Here is an 18,071-nt window from a genome sequence, read left to right on the forward strand (position 1 = left end):
TAATGATGGAGCAATTATACTTGGACATACATTTAACAATGTAGTGTCCAGGTTTAAAAAAAAGTCCTGGAATTCCCCTTTAATGCTGTGTTTCACATCGCTCCCATCACCTCTATCACTCATGTGTCCGGTATGAACGCAGCATAAGAAGTTGATCTCGCAGAACTTCTCACATTATCCATACTTTGCACTTGAGTTGTAAAGTATGGATAGTGTAATATTGAGTCACATCATGGATCCTGGGGTTACCACTGGCTATTCTGTGTGAAATTATCTGTGTAAGTTTCCATTTTCTCCCTGTGTCTGCGTGTGGTTCTCTTTGTACGGCTTCTTCCTACAGTCCAAAAACATGCAAATGTGGGGATTAGGTAAATTGGGTACTCAAAATTGACTGTAGAGAGTGAGAGTGGATGGTTGTTTGTCTCTGTATGTTTGCCCTGTGATGGACTGGTAACCTGTCCAGGGTGTACCTTGCCTTTCATCTTCTATCAGCTGGGATTGACTCCAGGCCCGCCCCCCTCATGTGGAGGACTACGCAGTAAAGAATGGATGAATTAATGTGTTTAGTTGTTTTACATACGTAAAACAGTATGTCTGGAAAAGTTAAGGGTGTTACAACCAGACAGAGAAGCGACCACGTCTGTCGTCGTGTCGTGTGCGTGCTGACGTCAGACTCACGCAGCCCAGGCGCTGAGTATATGAACGAAGGTCCCGCCCTTTCCTCTTCCCTTTCCGCTGTAGGAAGTTAACGTGCCTAAGGTGCTCGGTTCTTCATCTGAAGCTAAGGCCCACAATCCGGCGACTAGCACCGCTAAATTTAGGCATCCGACGCCACAAACATAAAATCTAACATCTAAAATGGCCTCCGTGTCCGAGCTCGCCTGCATTTACTCTGCTCTGATCCTCCACGACGATGAAGTCACCGTCACCGTAAGTGTACCGGCAATTCCCCGACAGCTCAACACCCACAGCTTCACAGCACACTGGTACATGATGTGCTGGTGATGAAAGCCTTTTATATCATAATTTAGGATTGGGTTAAACTATGCTGACAAGCTGGAAGAATACATTCGTTTCTTAAATCGAGTTATAGTCGACACTTGTCTGTAAACACTAGTCTGCTAGCTAAAATGGCGGCATGCTTGTTGCTAATGCCAGGCCACGTTTATCTGAACAGAACGAGATACAGTCGAAGTTTGTTTATATACGTTTGTAAATCAGCAGCGTGTTCTAGCTGATTCTCGTCACATGTTTTTACCATTAAAACTTATTTCAGGCTGTATAGACACTTAAGCATCCATGTGACACTTGCCATCATATCCTGTCATTGGTGATGCCTCAGAGTGCACCATGCTGTTTCATCACTGGCAGCAACTTGTTAACACTAACCACACTAAACTATTGTGTGTTAGCATATCATTTGTAGGTCTGCTCCAGTTAATTAGTAGCTACAACTAAGTTGTCCTGCGTTACTTGTGATAGTCTCACGTGGATGCTGCACAGATGATCATAAATCAAGATCCCAATATTGGTCTGAAGTACTGAACATTGTTATATCCACATGGCTGAATGTAAATATTGAGTTTATCAACTGCCTCTTAAAAGCAGCTAATCATATCAAACTGAAAGCAGCAGAGTTGAGTGCTTGGTGTGCCTGAACTAACCAGTTTAATCATTGAAGTCCCACATGCATCACTGTTTTACATGTATATCAGTTAAAAGGGACAGATTAAACAAAGGCGATAGTTGCAGTGTTTTGATAATATTCCACTAAGGGGGTTGAATTGAACATGTGATTAATGTCCAAAATATGTTTGGCTTGTGTCTGCAGGAGGACAAGCTGAATGCTCTGATCAAGGCTGCCGGAGTCACCGTGGAACCCTTCTGGCCAAATCTGTTTGCCAAGGTAAGGGATGCACACTTCATTGAAAGTGCCATTGATGGTATATGATGGATTAAAAAAAAAATTGTAGCTGGAATAAAGGGTTTAAACTTGTAGGGTTACACTGAGGAACCTCTGTACTGTTATGCTTGGTCTTTGTTACGTTGTCTGTCCAATGAGCAATAAGGACCGTAGTAGGGACATTTCAGCAGTGGTATCTGACAAAGTATCATGTGTAATTGCTCATTGACACTTAAAACTGACAGGTAGCTGCATTATCAATTTCAAAAGACAGTACATGTAGATGTCAAGATTCTGTTAGGAAAGTCAGAATATATCTCAAAATATGTCTTAAATTGCCCCATTGTGGGACTAAAAGGATTATCTTGAAGTTGCACTTGAGTAATTTGACTTGTTATACTTGGCAGGTTGTTTCTGACCTTGGGGCTGCAGCTGGAATTGCTTTCTTTTACCTAAATGACACTAACTTGTGTGTATTTGACATGTCTTAGGCTCTGTCCAGCGTTGACATCGGCAGCCTGATCTGCAACGTAGGAGCCGGAGGTGGAGCTCCCGCTGGAGCCCCAGCTGCTGGAGCCCCTGCTGCTGGAGACGCTCCAGGTAACAAGACACTTGATTTTAAAAACTTTGAATGTGTAAATTTTCATCACTGCATTCAATTATGGGAGTTTCGTGCATGTACTCAGTGCTCTTGGGGCTTTGAGGAATACAGGCTTGTGTTTTAGAGTTTCATTGTCAATTTTTCCACAGCTTGACTGTAATCTGAAATCTTAACTTCATTCATTGTTCATTAAACCATCTATTTTGTCTTACAGCCAAGGAGGAGGAGAAGAAAGAAGAGAAGAAGGAAGAGTCTGAGGAGTCCGACGACGACATGGGCTTCGGTCTCTTCGACTAAAACAGCTGTTTTTGTAACAAAACACAATAAAATCACAAAAATGACAGCTGACTTGTCTTGACTTTGTTTTCACCAACGATTGTTAAAAGCATTGTTTTTATAGAAGCAGTGCATAGATGTTGAGCTTTTCAACAGGGAGAATAATACAAATGTGTACAGCTTCCTGTTCCTGTACCAATGTAAAATTAGGTAATCTGTGGTTAAAAATTATGAACCCGAAGGAGAAGAACTGATTCGATGAAGAGTAGATATTTCTCTGGCACATCAGGGAAATGGGCATGAATATGAGGACTGTTTGGTCACTGCTGTATAGGCTGCTGACAAAACCTGCACAAATTACCTTGGCTGCTGCACTGCTGACTTCCTCTTCAAAGGGTGACATACTGAATGTGAACCTGCCGACAGACTCAACCCCTCTAGCTCGTTTTTCATCCATTCTCCTGGTCATAGCCTGGGATGGAGATTTGACAGGAGGTGCTGGGCATGGCAGAGCTGTAAAACACAGACCACTATAACATACAGTGTATATACAAGAGAAGGAGAGTTCTGTATAAATGCAGACTATCGTTAAAACAGTGTCAAAAAAATCTAAACCATCATGTCCCCCCTTCTGGAAACAAAGGAAGACATACAGTATAAGAAGTAAAAAAGTAAAAAATACCATAAGCTTATTGTATCTGAGAACATTTAAGAAAATAAGCCACAGCTGCCCTAAATTAACAGCATTGGTAATTATCAAAATATTTTTTAATGTTTCGGTAATGGTTAATACACCAGTATGTAGAAGCTCTTTAACCCATGTGACTTTTTAATACTAATTCTAAAATATAATTATCATTGTTATCCATGTATAAAATCCATGAAATGTACTGCATTTATTTATTTATACATAAGTCAGGTTTCGTCCTCCATATAAAACTACCAGGGAGGGGAGGAATTATTGTTCTACATGATAACAAATGTGATTCTACCATGCCACGAAATTGGCCTGACAAACGATAAACTCAGACATTTTGTTAAATACCATATACGCCATGTAAGTAACTTATTGGGCCTACTTACGTTTGAAAAGTTTGACAAAAATTCCTTAAACCCGGAACACACTTGCTATCTACACTGAAAGCGCTCCACTCCACCCTAGCAGCCAGAAATATATTACACCGGTATGGATAAGAACTATCATTAAAAATGAATGCAAAATGTTAAGAGAGTAAAACGTGATTTATGGAAGACCGGTGTTCAACCCCGAAGAGTCTAATATTGTGTCTGTTACACTGTGCAATTATGTGTTGATATGATATCAACACTCATATTCATGTCAAGTCAATAGTTATCAGCATTTGTAATGGCTACAGAATGAAAGACATATTATTTTTAAATATATATTAATGGTATAAAATACTGCATTCTTCATAGCATGACTGACAACGAACATACAATTCACCGACTGTGAAATACACACATTAATTAAGACGATAGTTTTACATTCGGTAATGACAGACAATGACAGACATTACGAACGAACGTTGTATTTACGCGGCAAACAAATGAAAAAAGAGTAGATAAATGTTAATAAACTCCGACCATGTGATAAAAAATAATACCAATTTACTCTTACTCACTACATAAGTAACATATTAGGGCGACTTACGTTTGACAATAATTCGACGTAGAAAATGCTGTCGACACGAAAAACAGACTGCACACCAAGACTTACTCAAACATGCAAGTGTCCTTACGTGTTTCAAACACGCCCCTAGAACCCTGCAAGTGGTCAAAAATATATTACAGCCGTAGTGATCAGAAATACCATAGAGAATGAATGGAAAAAGTTAAGAAAAATAAAGCTTTACTGTACCACATTGAGATGAATGAAGAAGTTATATATGATATTGCAGCACATCACATCTCATGGGTTTCCGTAGTGTAGTGGTTATCACGTTCGCCTCACACGCGAAAGGTCCCCGGTTCGAAACCGGGCGGAAACATAATTTAGCTTTTTTTGGTGACTTTATTTTTTTTATCTTTCCATCCATTTAAGACTATGAACAAATTGAATTGTGCTATCCTTGCTTCTGGACTACTGAGTAGAAAGACACCTCCCATCCTGTGACTATGGAGCTCATACATTTGTATTTATGTTTTTTGCCTACAACCTGAAACGTACTATGACTGAAGATCTGCACGTTTATTTTTTCATTTTTACAAAAGGTATTAAAGCCAGACAGAGTCATGCATGATAACAGTGTTTTATTTGCTTAGTTTAGCAACTGTACATGTGGCTCCTTCCTGAGAATACTGCTCACCATGGAGGAAAGGGAACAGAGGAATGGAGGGAGCGAAACGAGGGAGGAGAGGAAGGCAGAGCTGAAAGAAATGACAAAAGAAGAGAGGGAATAAAAAGGTATAAATAACTCCAGAAGAGGAGGAAGACGGGAAGACTGAGGGAAGAGAGAAACAACAAATAATACAAATAATTTTGGACACATTGTGAATCATAAACCATGTGAACAAGACCTGTGTCCCATTTCAGCATGCAGCCCATAATTTAACAAATGGGTTTTTTTTGGCTTTAAGAGAAATTTGCTACAAAAAAAAGGCAGACTTATGGACCAATTCACATTCAGTGCAGCCAGTTACACCATAATAAAGATCAACAGATCTAAATACAAGCAGATTTAAGATCAACGTTTTTTCATAGATAAATTGAAAATGAACAGGACTGACCAATCTGAAAGAGGTGTCAGTTACACATTGAATGAATATGATTGATACAACAATATGTCGATGGCTCTAAAGAATGGCTTCTTGAATTCTACATAATCTGCATTTTGAGTGAAATGTTCCTTTTTGTAGTCTATTCATTTGGCACTGGGTGACCTAAAGTACAGTTTAGTGGGCACCTCCATGAAAGCAGAAAAAAATTACCCTCCGTCCACCTCCCCCACTCCTCCATCCCCTCATTCTCCCCCTTTCATCCACCTCCATTATTCACTTGAAACTCATGTCTTAGAAGTGTGTTAAAAATATAGATTCTTTGTATATTTACTATGTTTGTTAACTTAAAAAGTGGCCCATGGCAGTTTTGATTCATAAGAAGACACCTTTCATATTTCATTTTTATGTCTTGATGCCTGAGATAGAGAGACACGGGGAAGAAGATGGGGGGAGGGGAAAGAAGTTGAAATCAAGACATTTCTGAGCAGCTGTGCTGTAAATGTGTGTGCTCATACAAGTGTCAAGAGGAAGACTGAGAAACTGCTTTAGAAAGAGTCAAGGCTTAAACTAGCAACAATAATAATAATTAATACTGATATAAAAGCATGTTTAAACAACAACATTATGAAATCATCTTCATTATCCTCTGCTGTCTGGTTCTTCAGTTCCAGTTGTTGAATCTTGCCTATTGCGGAGAGTCTTGTGTTTTGTGTGTGATGCTGTGTCAGTTCACCACAAATGTCTGTACAATCCTGCACAGCGAGTCTCTGAAACCTCATTCTCTTCATTGATTATTAAAAACGTGGAGGATTTTTCAGGATACGTGAAGGGAGGGAAGATTGTTTCTCTGGATATAAAATTAAAAATAATGCAACAAAAGTACAAAAACAACACAATAATGGAACCAACTCATGACTGTGAACTCAAAACTTGTGATCACTGTTTTTGAGGTGGAAGAAGAGAGATCTGATTGTTTGTGTCAGTCATGTCAGCTGTCCATCAGTCAATTTTAATCCATCCATCATCAATATCCATGTTAATGTTCTCTTCCACTGCACTCCACAGCAACATGACCTCTTGACCCTGCAGCCACCCGGGCGCAAATGGGTCCTGGGCTAATGTGGGCGGGTCTGGGTGATCATCTTGAGCCGCGATTGGTCAATGACATCCAGCAGGTTCTTGGCGTCGACGGCAAGGGCGTGAGCTGCCATGAGCATCTGTTTCTTGTAGTCCTTTTGCAAACTGTACGCAAAGAAAATGAGAAGAGATGTTTACTGGGACAAGACAACAAAGAGTATCTTTGGCACATAAACCAGCATGTAGTGTGTGTTTGTACTTGTATTTGTTACCTCTTTAGAACATTTTCTGGCATAAACACTGACCTTGTCAGGACTAGTAGTCCTCATAGAGACCAAAACCTGGTCCTAATGAGGCAGAACTTAATTTCTGAGGAACGTATTCAGTTTAGGGCAAAGATTTGAATTGTGGTTAGGTTAAGGTTAGGCATTAACTAGTTATGGAAAAGTTTAGGGATAATGCTTTGTTCAGGCTGTCCTAAGAAGGGCAACTGTGTGTGTGTGTGTGTGTGTGTGTGTGTGTGTGTATGTGTGTGTGTCCCCACCTCGTCATGACGTACTGTTGGGCCAGTTTCATCTTTGCTATCAGCTCTGCCAGATCTGAATTCAATAATTTCTGGGCCATTTCAATCTGTGATAATAGAAACAGAAGACAACAGAAGATTAAATTGTTTCTAAGGTCTTAAGTGATTAGGAAGAACTATGTCTGACAAATGTATGTCTTTATAACAATGTTTAGAAACTAACTGAAGACTTCTGTGTTTGTATTTACCTCTCTGTGTGTGCTAGCTGGCAGCACAGGAATCGTCTCGTCAACTGTAGCTAGCAGAGTCCTCAGAGCCAGACCTACCTCCTGCCACAGACACACACACACACACAAGGTGATTTAAAGCACTTAAATGCACAGTTTGTGTCTCTCAAAAAAAAATAACATCAGGAAGCAGTGCTTCTGTGGTTGTTTTCATTTCAGAGATTCATGACTCCTACCTTGACCATGGGGACATACTCCTCTGGGGCTGCAGGCTGAATCCTGTTAGACATCTCGATCACAGCTTTCACCAGCCCTGTCACATTCTCATATACTTTATCGTTGGAGCGATCCAAGTTGGCAGTGGGGGGTGGACTGATCTCCTGAGGCTGTAGCTGCACCAGGGGAGAGGGATTCAACCGTTTATTTCATTTGATAAATCTTACAAATCAACATTATTTCATTTTTAACTCATGTTAAGGCCGAGTGGAATCTTTAAACAAGGCCAAAATGGAATTTCTGTGTTAATATGGAGGGTGAAATTACATAGACACAACACTAGGAGGCAGTCAATACTACAGAAAAGGGCAGAGAGGGAGCTTTTGTCTTGTGTTTCTCTCTCTCTCTCCCTCTCTCTATCTCTCACACACACACATATATACCGAGAAAACGTGCATTTCTAACTACATATACTACAAACTTTGAATTCTCTACTGAGACAGACATGTTGTTAATGCAAATTGAATGACTAATAACTCGTTAATGACAGGAAGTAACTTCCTTCTAATAATGGTGAACACACACACTGTATGAAAACAGTCTACTCTGCCTCCACTAATCTGTTTTATTTTCTTCACCACAAATATTCCTGCACATTACAAAATGTGTTTTGAAAAGATTGTTGCTATGACTCAAATGTTACTAGTGACCAACTGACTATTTTTTATGTCATTTAATCTAATTTTAACTTTTATATGCCAATAAATAAAACACTTTTGCTGTTTGTGGTGGAGAAAAATAAATGTGGCTTCTCTGCAAAGTGACCAAAACTACGAAGAATCTAACTCTATCATGATATCAGACACACACAGATCAGCTTACCCTCCAGGGCTATGGGGAGAGGGTGGGAGCAGGTAGGTGGGGGTTGACGGAGAAGAAGGAAGATGGTGAGGTGGATTGGGAGTGATCAAAGGAAGGGAAAGTTTTGGACAGATGGTTACATGGATGCAGAGTAAAAACAAAGACATAAAAAGGAGGATATGGAATGAGAAGATGTTTGTTTAAGCAGGATGGATGGATGTTAACAGGGAGGGGGAGAAGAGGTGAATGGGAGAGAAGGGGGGACAGCATATTAGACCAAAGCAAAACCACAGGCAAGGTATAACATGAGTCCGCATGCAACCCATCAGCGTGACACCAAATAATTAAATAAAGGATGACACCGCACAGTGGGGGAACTCAAACCTAGTATGAAGATTCATTTAATTCATAACTTCCATGATGAAAACAGTGCAGATTTGAGCTTCTGTGTACAGTATGTATGTTTGCATATATATACCTTGACCCCCTCATTGTAGCTGTCCACAGGGCAGAGACTGGCCAGGTTGCCCAGGTGACCAGGAGCTCCGGGACGGGGTGGCTTCTTAGGAGGAGCTACATGTTCTGGAATATAAGTATGCTATCATTAGTATGAAGTAGGTTAGCATGCTTAACAGGATGATAATAGGTATTTAATCCAGTATTATGTGCTCAATTTACTTCATTTAACAACACTACAAAACTTGTAATATAATGTTATAATACTGCTACACAGTCATTGTTGGTAAAATTTAATAAATAAAATGTTATCAATTTATTACTCTATATCGGATTATATTATAGATGGATGGATTTTAAAAAAATCACACTGTATATGAACTAATTTTAATAAGACTACTATAGTGTATTACATTAATAAAACTGGTCTTACCTGAACCTATGTCTCAACACCCTTTGCTGTGTCATTGTTTTTTATCATTTATTTTATGTTATTTTTATCTCTGTTATATTATAATTACTGTTCTCAATCATGTATATGTTTACATTTGATGGTGTTAAAAATAAAGGTGTGTTGTATTCAAGAATGATCTTTACATGTTTGGCTAAGACAAGTCTAACATCTATTTCTACTACAGCTTTTACTGAGGTATAGAAACAATAAAGAGTATTTATTCCATACTTTCTGCAACAGAGAAAGTCTAAATACATATTAGTTCTCTCACCTGGTTTCCCTACAGGCTGGTAGATGTGTTGGCTTCCACTCTGTGCAAAAACAGAACAGCATGTTACAAACTTCTGTCATGTTTTGTCAAAAGAAGGATTAATGTTGCACAGATGTAAGTGTGGAAAGCTGATAAAGGTAAAAACTGTGAACGCTCCTTTAGTATAATACAGTAACATCTTGGTTTGCAGTGAGATGAGTGTCTGGCTTAGAATTTCCCATGAGTCCACTGTGGTCATGTGGTCAGTGTGTGGGCAGTGCCCTTCCTGGCACACTTCTACCATCTTGGTCTTCCTTATTCCTTGTTTTTAACCTCCTTTTTTAACGTGCACTTCACCTCTGCTTTACCTAACATTCTCTCTTTGATAGAAAAGCCAAATATGAATCTACTTTCAGTCAGTAAGTTTCCATACAGTCGTTCAATTGTACTACTGTCCCAGTAAACAAACGCTAGTGAGGAATTGATTTATTAAATTAAGTGTGTCCACCTCCACTGCTTAAAGTCTCCTTGTCAGTCCAGAAAATGTCCCGCCCTGAATTCTGTCCTGTTTTTGTTGCAGTTGTCTTATTATTTCCAGGTTTTAGCAGGGGGTGGGAACTGTGGCCCATGTGCATAGCGTCATACTGCAGTAGTAACTCCACTCCCAACTGCATAATCTGGGTTTATTAGTCCAAATTTGAGAAATTGCATTTAGTACATAGTAAGACTAACATGTCAACATGTATTTTCAAAAATGTGGTTTTAGTCAGACTAACACAGTCATTCATTTTTTCCATGTAAAGGCTCAGAGTTTAAACGTTTATACTAAAACAAAACACTGACCGGTGCTTGTAGTGTGCCATCCTCTCTGTCAATGCTTCCTCTGCTGTTTCTAGACTCTGTCTTCTACAAGAAGAGATAGACACACACAATTTATGTGAAAAAAGGTGCAATCAATTTATATTACTGTGAAACTGCAAGCACATTTCTCCAGGTTGTTCTACACACAGGTAAATAAATGACCAGCTTTAAATTCAAATAAGTCTCCATAGTGTAATGAAAAAACCTAAGAAATAGTACAAATGAATGGTTAGTTTCTTTCCACTTTGCAAGTAAACATCATAATTTAACAAAATCACCAAGATCACATCTGCAGTCTGTTCACACTCCTCCACAGAGCAACAACATTTTAAACCTGTCACACACAACTTCTCCTGCTCTTTCCTCGCCCCTCTTTATCTCTGTTTCAGTACCGTTTTTGTGAAGCAAGCCTTGAAGAGATGCATCCTGGGAGAATAGTGCCTGAAGAAAATGGGAGGAGGAACGCAGAGAGTGGAGGCCATCGAAAGAAGGGTGCAAATAAAGATGGAAAGTGTGAGAGGAGGAAAGAGAGAGAGAGCGAGATGCAAGTGAAGGAGGGAAAGAGACTGAAAAATCAGAAAGAAAGAGAAATGAGCACAGCCATGGATGTGAGGGCGTAGAAGACTGTGTGCAAAGACAGAGCGAAAAGAACAGAGAAGGAGAAACAAATGGAGGGGAAGAGACAGAGGGAGAAAGAGGGAAAGTTTTTCCAGAGGAGGAAAAGCTCCACTAAGCCACAGAGACAAAATACTGGAAAGGAAAGATCCAATGAACTGCCTCACTCACTCCTCCGTCTCTCCCTCCCACTCTTTCCATCTCAATGCATCTCCCTCTTTCTGATGGTTGACTCCTCACTTGTTCCTCCCTCTCCATCACTCCTGCCAATCCCACTTCCTTTCTCCCTCCTTCTGTCCTCAACTCTTGTAATTCCTCTTTCTTTTCAGGCCATATTTTTTGTCTCTTCTATTTGCTCTTTTCTCTTTTCTCCTCCTGCTGGGACTTCTTTCATTTATCACAAAGTTTACTTTCATATTTCACTGGTAGAAATTGTGCCAAATAATATTGCAAATGATTAAAGCTCGATTTAATTTCATCCATCATAAAGTCCTACTCATATCTTCCCTTACTGAAATATTTTTAGGGAGAAATATGGATTTGGCTAAACCACATCCAGAGGTAGTGAGTGATGTTGTTGTGACCACACTGAAGTGTAAATTCAGTTGTTTTGTTGTCCATCCACACAACTACATGGGTAATAGTATATATTTGAACCACGGTCAGAGCTGGGTTACAGCGAGCAACATTCATGTCATCAAAAACACACCCTCTTTGAAAAGCAAGTGAAAAGAACTGGCCTTCACAGCTGACGGCCATATTTTGAAATCTTTTTTTTGGTCCAGCACAAGTGACAAGTGAGATGGACTGAGATCAGATCTCAAGGGGGAAAGTGGAGAAACAATTATCTAGCATTATAACCCAATGATAAAACACCTTCCCCACCAATGCTTGGTCATGTTTGTTGTCAAAGTACTTCATATTATGCATGATATTTTTGTAATTAGGAGGGTTATTGTTGTCACAGTGGCCCATGTTCATTTTTGCTCCTTTGACTTCAAAATCCACACTGCACATTTGTCTTTATGGTTACATCAGCTGAGTGCCAGGGATATTTATTTCTGTCTATGGCTCTAATTCCAGTTATTGGATCCATGCTATTATCAGATTAAAGACTTTGAATTCACCACACTGACCTTCTCGTTTGTAAGAAATGGACTTGTGGTCTTAAAATGTTGGTACATCCAGGGAAATGGAAAGAAACCCGCGGGTCGTATTAGTCCCTTTTAGATGTGGCTGATAATGAGGCTTTCAATTAAAGGAAGAGGTCATGAAGTAATGTGATATTCCATACTCCTCTGAGGGATGTTTCCCCTCATGAGTCCAGTTTAGTAGGAATATATTAATCCTGAAGCTGGTGGTGATTTGGCCTCTGAGCAATTGCAGCCATTTTGCATTCAAATTGAATTAGAAATGCTCTGAAAAGCGATACATGTGCCTTCCAAACATAGCAAACTGACAGGCATCGGACATATAAGTGAAGAATGAAGATGAAACTAAATACTATATGATGATAGATACAGAGAGTGAGCATCATAGTCTTAAGCTTCGTTTCAGCACTCCTGACCCAGGCCTCAAAAATTAAAACAATCCATCAAATGAAGAGAAACAAACAACCTGATCTGAAGAAAGAAGAAAAACAGACTTGGTTTTCCTGAGGCAGGGATTTGGCTCCCCTTTTTTTTGGATAGTTCAGTGTCTGATGGGATAAATCAAACAGGACTGAACCAGTTCAAAAATCTGAAAAAGTTATTTTTCTGCTCATCTGGCAACAATGACACACGCAGAAATGCTTCACTGTGTGGAAAAATTGCAAATGAAATCAATGTTCTACATCAGACATGTTGTTTTTAATGAAATATGGTATCAGTCATGACAACTACAATTTACGACACAACATCCATGGCTTTTTGTTATTGTATTATTCATTTATGTGATATTCATGTGTGCGGGAGTGTTACCATGAAGCTTTCCTCCTGCTCCAGCCACCGCTGGTCATCCTCCATCTGCTGCTGCTGCATCATCAGCCTCTCCTCCATCAGTGCATGGCCAACACACCCACTTTCCTGAAGAAAACACGGCAGATTAAGATTTTTGTTGAAATGCTGGATAGACATGTTTATGGCAGCAATATGAGGAAGCACATCAATCTTTATTTCCAGGTAAATGACTGATCAAGAAGTGAACTTAAAAACATGAGCTAATGAAACAATTTCAGGGTTCAAATAACCTTTTTTTTTTCAAATAACGTCTGTGTGGTCTGCTTGAAAAAAATAACTTGCCAGCAGCTCACTAATATAAACTAACCTGCTATGTTGAAAAAAAATAAAAAGTTAATTACATAGTGGTTTATGAAATTAATAAAAGTTTTAAAAAAATTATAAAAATAAAAATAAAATTTAAAATAAAAATAGTTTGGTTTTCCTAGCCTTATAATAAGCCTTTTATAATTATCTTAAGGTTAGGCCACCATCTTACTCTGCCTTTCTTTTTAGAAAAGCCAGGACAGATAGAAATGACATGATTTACAATCTGCAATCTAATCTGTGTGAGTGCGTGTGTGTGTGTGTGTGTGTGTGTGTGTGAAAGTGTACCTCCATGTTAGGGCTCCACAGTGCAGTGTGTTCAGGTCTGAGTTGATTCCAGGACTCTGCAGGAGGGTAGTTGCCTCCTACTCCACCATGGGCTGATGGCTGGTGGTGGACAGAGAGAGATGAAAGAGAAAAATAAAGAAACAGACATTGAAAGAACTGCAAAAAGAAGTGCAAAGACTGCAGGTTTTTTTGCAAAACCTGGCTGTATTACATATCTCCTTGTTTTATAAAAGGTTTAGGATTTATTGTGTAATTACAATGTGTCTATTTGATCAAGTTTAAGTTACACAGCAGTTAATATTATACATATAAGGAAACAGGAGCAAGAGAAAGAGAAGCTTATTACTATAAAAGCTGAAGAAGAGCATTTATGTCTGTGTGGGTGCGTGTTGCACTACAGGAAATGCCTGCTGTCTGCTTGTTTTATGAGGAGACGAGTGGCTGCACTGAATGTCTCTCTGTGTCTTAGACGTGTGCAGCACACGCTCTGTGTCTTCCAGACTCGACTCGACTCTGACTTTACTGTGATTACTGTGATGACAGTGTTTCGATCTGGAAATTCCAGGACACTAAGATTAAATTGACAGTTCAAAGTCAAACGACGAGGAAATATCTTTTTCATTATTTTCTGGACCTTTTTACTAGAGTTTAAGGAGCTTGCTCAGAGAGTGTTCAGGTTCTAACAGGATATATATTCTTCTGCCAGATAAAGAACAAAGAGTACGTACATTTTGACAAACTTAATTAATCTCCAAACTGCTCCTGATATTTTAAAATGACCAATACTGTTATGTGACCTAATTGGAATAATGTACATTGCACATAGATTGTAGTATACTGAGTATACTGTACAATTTTTCCATGTATAAATGTTTGTGTTGTTTTTTTACCTGAAAGTGGTTGTGCTGGGGGCTGGAGAAGAAGCCTTCACTAGAGCGAGGACTGGGGTAACCTGGTCTACTGGGCTGCAAACACAAAGATAACAGTTTATGTTTTCTACTCATTCCAAAAAAATACTAACTGAAATAAAGATAAATGACAAGGATGTGAAAACAACAAGTTAGTCATACTTTAGGCGGTGCTTCGTCAGACCCTCCAGAGTCCCAGGACACAGTGACTTGTCTCCTCATCTCCATTCGAAGTCTCTCCTCTTGTTGCAGTTTCTCTTCCTCCAGTATGGTGCTAAACAAATAAACCACAAGCACCCACAATATACTTTATTTCCAATTAAAAGGGAGGACTCATCATTCTCCATCTTTCACAATTTCCTGTTTTTTGTAAAACTGCATTAAACGCCATTAAAAACCACATTCACAAGTTTTGCAATTAATTACAACTAGGAAAAAAACATTGTTTGACAGCCCTATAAAATATATGATCAACTAACAATTAAGAAAATATGCGAACACATGCCACCATTGAATGTAACAAGATGTGACATGCAGGGGAGTAAATTCACAACAGATACAGTGCATACGATAAATAAATATTTAGTACTACTTGCTTACATGTGCAAGCAAGCATGTGCGATTCTTACCTGAGCTGTGTTTTGAGTTCAGTGAATCGTGGCCTCTTGCTCGGGTCATATGACCAGCATTTGGTCATTAAACTGTAGAGTGTGGGTGGGCACTGAGGAGGCATGGCCAGTCGCTCACCGTTCTCTATCCTGCCAATCACATCATTGTTCTTGACTCCCTGGAAGGGCTTGATGCCGTACATCAAGATCTCCCACATGCAAACACCTGCAGAGACACAGAAACAAATAGCATGGCGATTGTCACAAGCGTCAAGAGTGTCAGGTTTGAAGAATCCTACATGAATTTCACCACCAATTTGAATTAGTTTTTATTCCAATATAATCCATAGTTAATAAATAAATTATTTTACCAAACATCCAGACATCACTGGCTGAAGTGAACCTCCTGAAGTTGATAGATTCAGGTGCCATCCACTTGATAGGAAGTTTACCTTTAGAAGCTGAAACAAAGACGGACGCATATGACCACCAATCTCAATGTCTTTTAGATTCAGCATCATCCATTAACTAGTTATTATAGTGACAATACATGTGTGTGACATAATCCGTCAATATTGTGTCCACCAATTACAATGTAATAGGTGCTTAAATCAAATCTAAGGTAGGCCATTGCTTTCAGAAAACTGTAGTAGCCTTGAGTCACCAGCAGGTGATGGTACAGCACAAGCAAAATATTCTGTTAGCATGAGCTGCACATTAAAAACTGTACTGAATACATTAAGATAATAATAAATGGGTGTTCTGAGTAATGGCAAAGCTGAGCACTGTATGAGGTCATAGGTGGTGTTTCACTACCTTTGTAGTAAGAGCTGTCCTCCATGTATCGTGACAGACCAAAGTCTCCGAGCATCACACAGTCCACTGATGAGACCAACACATTACGGGCTGCGATGTCCCTATGAGGGGAAAAAAGTACTGTGGTTAGACCTGAATCATTGTTACGTGTCATTAATTTGATGCTAAATATCTATGAAAGCAAAAGAGAAGCACACTGTTGATCACTGTGTTTGAAAAAGATGTCAAAGAAAAGAAAAATCATACAGAGTATTAACATATTTGATCTGGTGGATTGGTGTTAACCATCTTTGGAAGTAAATAGAATGAAAACAAAATCTAAACCCAAAGTTATTCCTCACTCAGGATCTTTCTACACTTTTGTATGTATATGGTTACCTGTGAACAAAGCGTTTGCTCTCCAGATAGGCCAGTGCTGTACTGAGCTGGTAGGCAAACAGAATGAGAGTGGCCAGGTCCAGATTGTACTTCCTCACCTGAAGGAATGAACGCAACTGCAGATGGAGAAAGAGACCGATGGACAACACTTATTATTATTGAGAGTGGACAGTACACATATTATGTCAACATGTGTTCCCACATATTTACAATTAGAGCATATTAACTTAGGGTGTAAGAAAATATCAATACACTTAAATGTGGGAGAACTCATGGTGGGATACTATATCAATCCTTTGAAGCACTGTATTCAAATGAAATGGAAATATTCTTGACAGCGGGTCAAGAATATTTCTGGTCTTTGTTGCAGCTTCCTTTTTAACAGAGCAGATGTGAAACACATTACCATACACACAAAGGGCACAAGGAGCATGAATCGTACCTCTCCGAGAGTACAGAGCTCCATGATGATCCACACCGGGTTCTCTGTTATCACCCCGATAAGCTTAACAATGTGAGGATGGTCAAACTGACGCATCGTCACTACAGGGAAAACAAAAAGACACACAGTGAACTCCAGAAGACATGAACTGACTCACAGTTTTCAGATGACTCAAGACGATACACACTTAGAGACACACAATGGAAAACTAAATGGTCTTACATGCTTCTTGAAGGAACTTTTCTCTGACACTGTCTGAGGTACAGTTCTTACAGGTCTTAATGGCGACAGGTAGAGCTGGTTTGTCCTGAACAACACACAATACTTAAGTTAGCAGATTAAGAATAATATACTTATAATATTGCTACATATACAATACGTTCCAATAAACATACAATATTTGCAGTAAATTCTTCTAATTCACAAAATATGCATTTTTTGTGCAATAAATCAAATCAATTTAATTTATATAGTGTAAATGTACTAATTAGTTTGCCTCAGTTGACTTTACTAACAGTATACATATAGACATCCTCTGTCCTTGAAGGCTGAGGTCAGATGGAACAGGAACATGGAACAAATTTTACTACAGAAAACTATTTTAGAAACCAATAGAAGAGCCATAGAGGAAAAATCCAGATGTGCAACTGATATATATGAATAATAAATTTAAAAAAAAAAAGCTTCAAATTTGAAAACAGGAATTTATAAGTGATGAATTAATTTCAGTCAACAGCAATGTGGGCTTTCACAGCCTTAATGTAGCACATGTATTTACATACACAGTTGGTAATTTGACATGTGTCCCTCCCTCCTTCCATGTAATGTTTGTTTCATGTCTACATACCGGGCTGTTATAGACTCCTTGGTGCACATCTCCAAACTGACCCTCTCCAATGCAGCGGCCCAACTCTATCCTGTCTCTCTGGATCTCATAGTCCCGAGCTAAAAGAGGGAAAGAGGAAAAGAAGAAAGAGTAAGAAAGTGAAAAGAGTGACATACGTTAACATTTGACATACATCTCCCAGAAGAAGACAAAGTGAATGGTGTCATCATTATTCATTTCCGTCTTTTTTGGTAAATCCCAAAATATGAGAGTAAATTCCTAATCCTAGAACATCTACATTCTAACTCTACACACACAACAACACATCAACATACAGATATGCCACTACATAGACAATGAATTCATAAACACTTTGTTCACATGCACATAAGAGGCCCATTATGATGAAGGGCCACAAGAAAACAACCACTTCTTCCACG

The 18,071-nt window shown here is 39.1% G+C and overlaps 2 protein-coding genes and 1 non-coding gene across 12 annotated transcripts in view; 2 read left to right on the plus strand and 1 right to left on the minus strand.

The window, feature by feature from the left end:
• The first annotated feature begins 628 nt into the window (after positions 1-628).
• rplp1 (ribosomal protein, large, P1) lies at positions 629-2,845 on the plus strand. The gene is made up of 4 exons (XM_044052821.1): positions 629-930; positions 1,832-1,906; positions 2,395-2,503; positions 2,719-2,845. Exons 1-4 carry the CDS (start codon positions 859-861, stop codon positions 2,799-2,801), a joined length of 339 nt encoding a protein of 112 aa, XP_043908756.1. The 5' UTR covers positions 629-858; the 3' UTR covers positions 2,802-2,845.
• A 1,871-nt stretch (positions 2,846-4,716) lies between these two features.
• trnav-cac lies at positions 4,717-4,789 on the plus strand. The gene has a single exon. It is a non-coding gene; the product is annotated as a tRNA-Val (tRNA).
• A 245-nt stretch (positions 4,790-5,034) lies between these two features.
• Positions 5,035-18,071, minus strand: part of ptk2aa (protein tyrosine kinase 2aa) — a 53,630-nt gene continuing 40,593 nt past the window's right edge. For 7 of the 10 annotated variants that reach the window (XM_044052284.1, XM_044052281.1, XM_044052282.1 and 4 more), the window contains 19 exons: positions 17,653-17,750; positions 17,028-17,112; positions 16,806-16,906; positions 16,364-16,479; positions 15,986-16,086; positions 15,541-15,630; positions 15,191-15,395; positions 14,724-14,835; positions 14,544-14,618; positions 13,654-13,752; positions 13,021-13,125; positions 10,427-10,489; positions 9,605-9,644; positions 8,902-9,005; positions 8,445-8,453; positions 7,583-7,738; positions 7,368-7,448; positions 7,141-7,226; positions 5,035-6,761 (listed from right to left, as the gene is read on the minus strand). In XM_044052284.1, the coding sequence (XP_043908219.1) occupies positions 6,635-6,761; positions 7,141-7,226; positions 7,368-7,448; positions 7,583-7,738; positions 8,445-8,453; positions 8,902-9,005; positions 9,605-9,644; positions 10,427-10,489; positions 13,021-13,125; positions 13,654-13,752; positions 14,544-14,618; positions 14,724-14,835; positions 15,191-15,395; positions 15,541-15,630; positions 15,986-16,086; positions 16,364-16,479; positions 16,806-16,906; positions 17,028-17,112; positions 17,653-17,750 (1,853 nt within the window). In that variant the 3' untranslated portion in view covers positions 5,035-6,634. The remainder of the gene's footprint in view (positions 6,762-7,140; positions 7,227-7,367; positions 7,449-7,582; positions 7,739-8,444; positions 8,454-8,901; positions 9,006-9,604; positions 9,645-10,426; positions 10,490-13,020; positions 13,126-13,653; positions 13,753-14,543; positions 14,619-14,723; positions 14,836-15,190; positions 15,396-15,540; positions 15,631-15,985; positions 16,087-16,363; positions 16,480-16,805; positions 16,907-17,027; positions 17,113-17,652; positions 17,751-18,071) is intronic. The other 3 variants (XM_044052287.1, XM_044052288.1, XM_044052280.1) reach the window with 1 other exon arrangement.

Source organism: Solea senegalensis, linkage group LG20 (assembly GCF_019176455.1).
Source record: "Solea senegalensis isolate Sse05_10M linkage group LG20, IFAPA_SoseM_1, whole genome shotgun sequence".
In the NCBI taxonomy this organism is placed as follows: domain Eukaryota; kingdom Metazoa; phylum Chordata; class Actinopteri; order Pleuronectiformes; family Soleidae; genus Solea; species Solea senegalensis.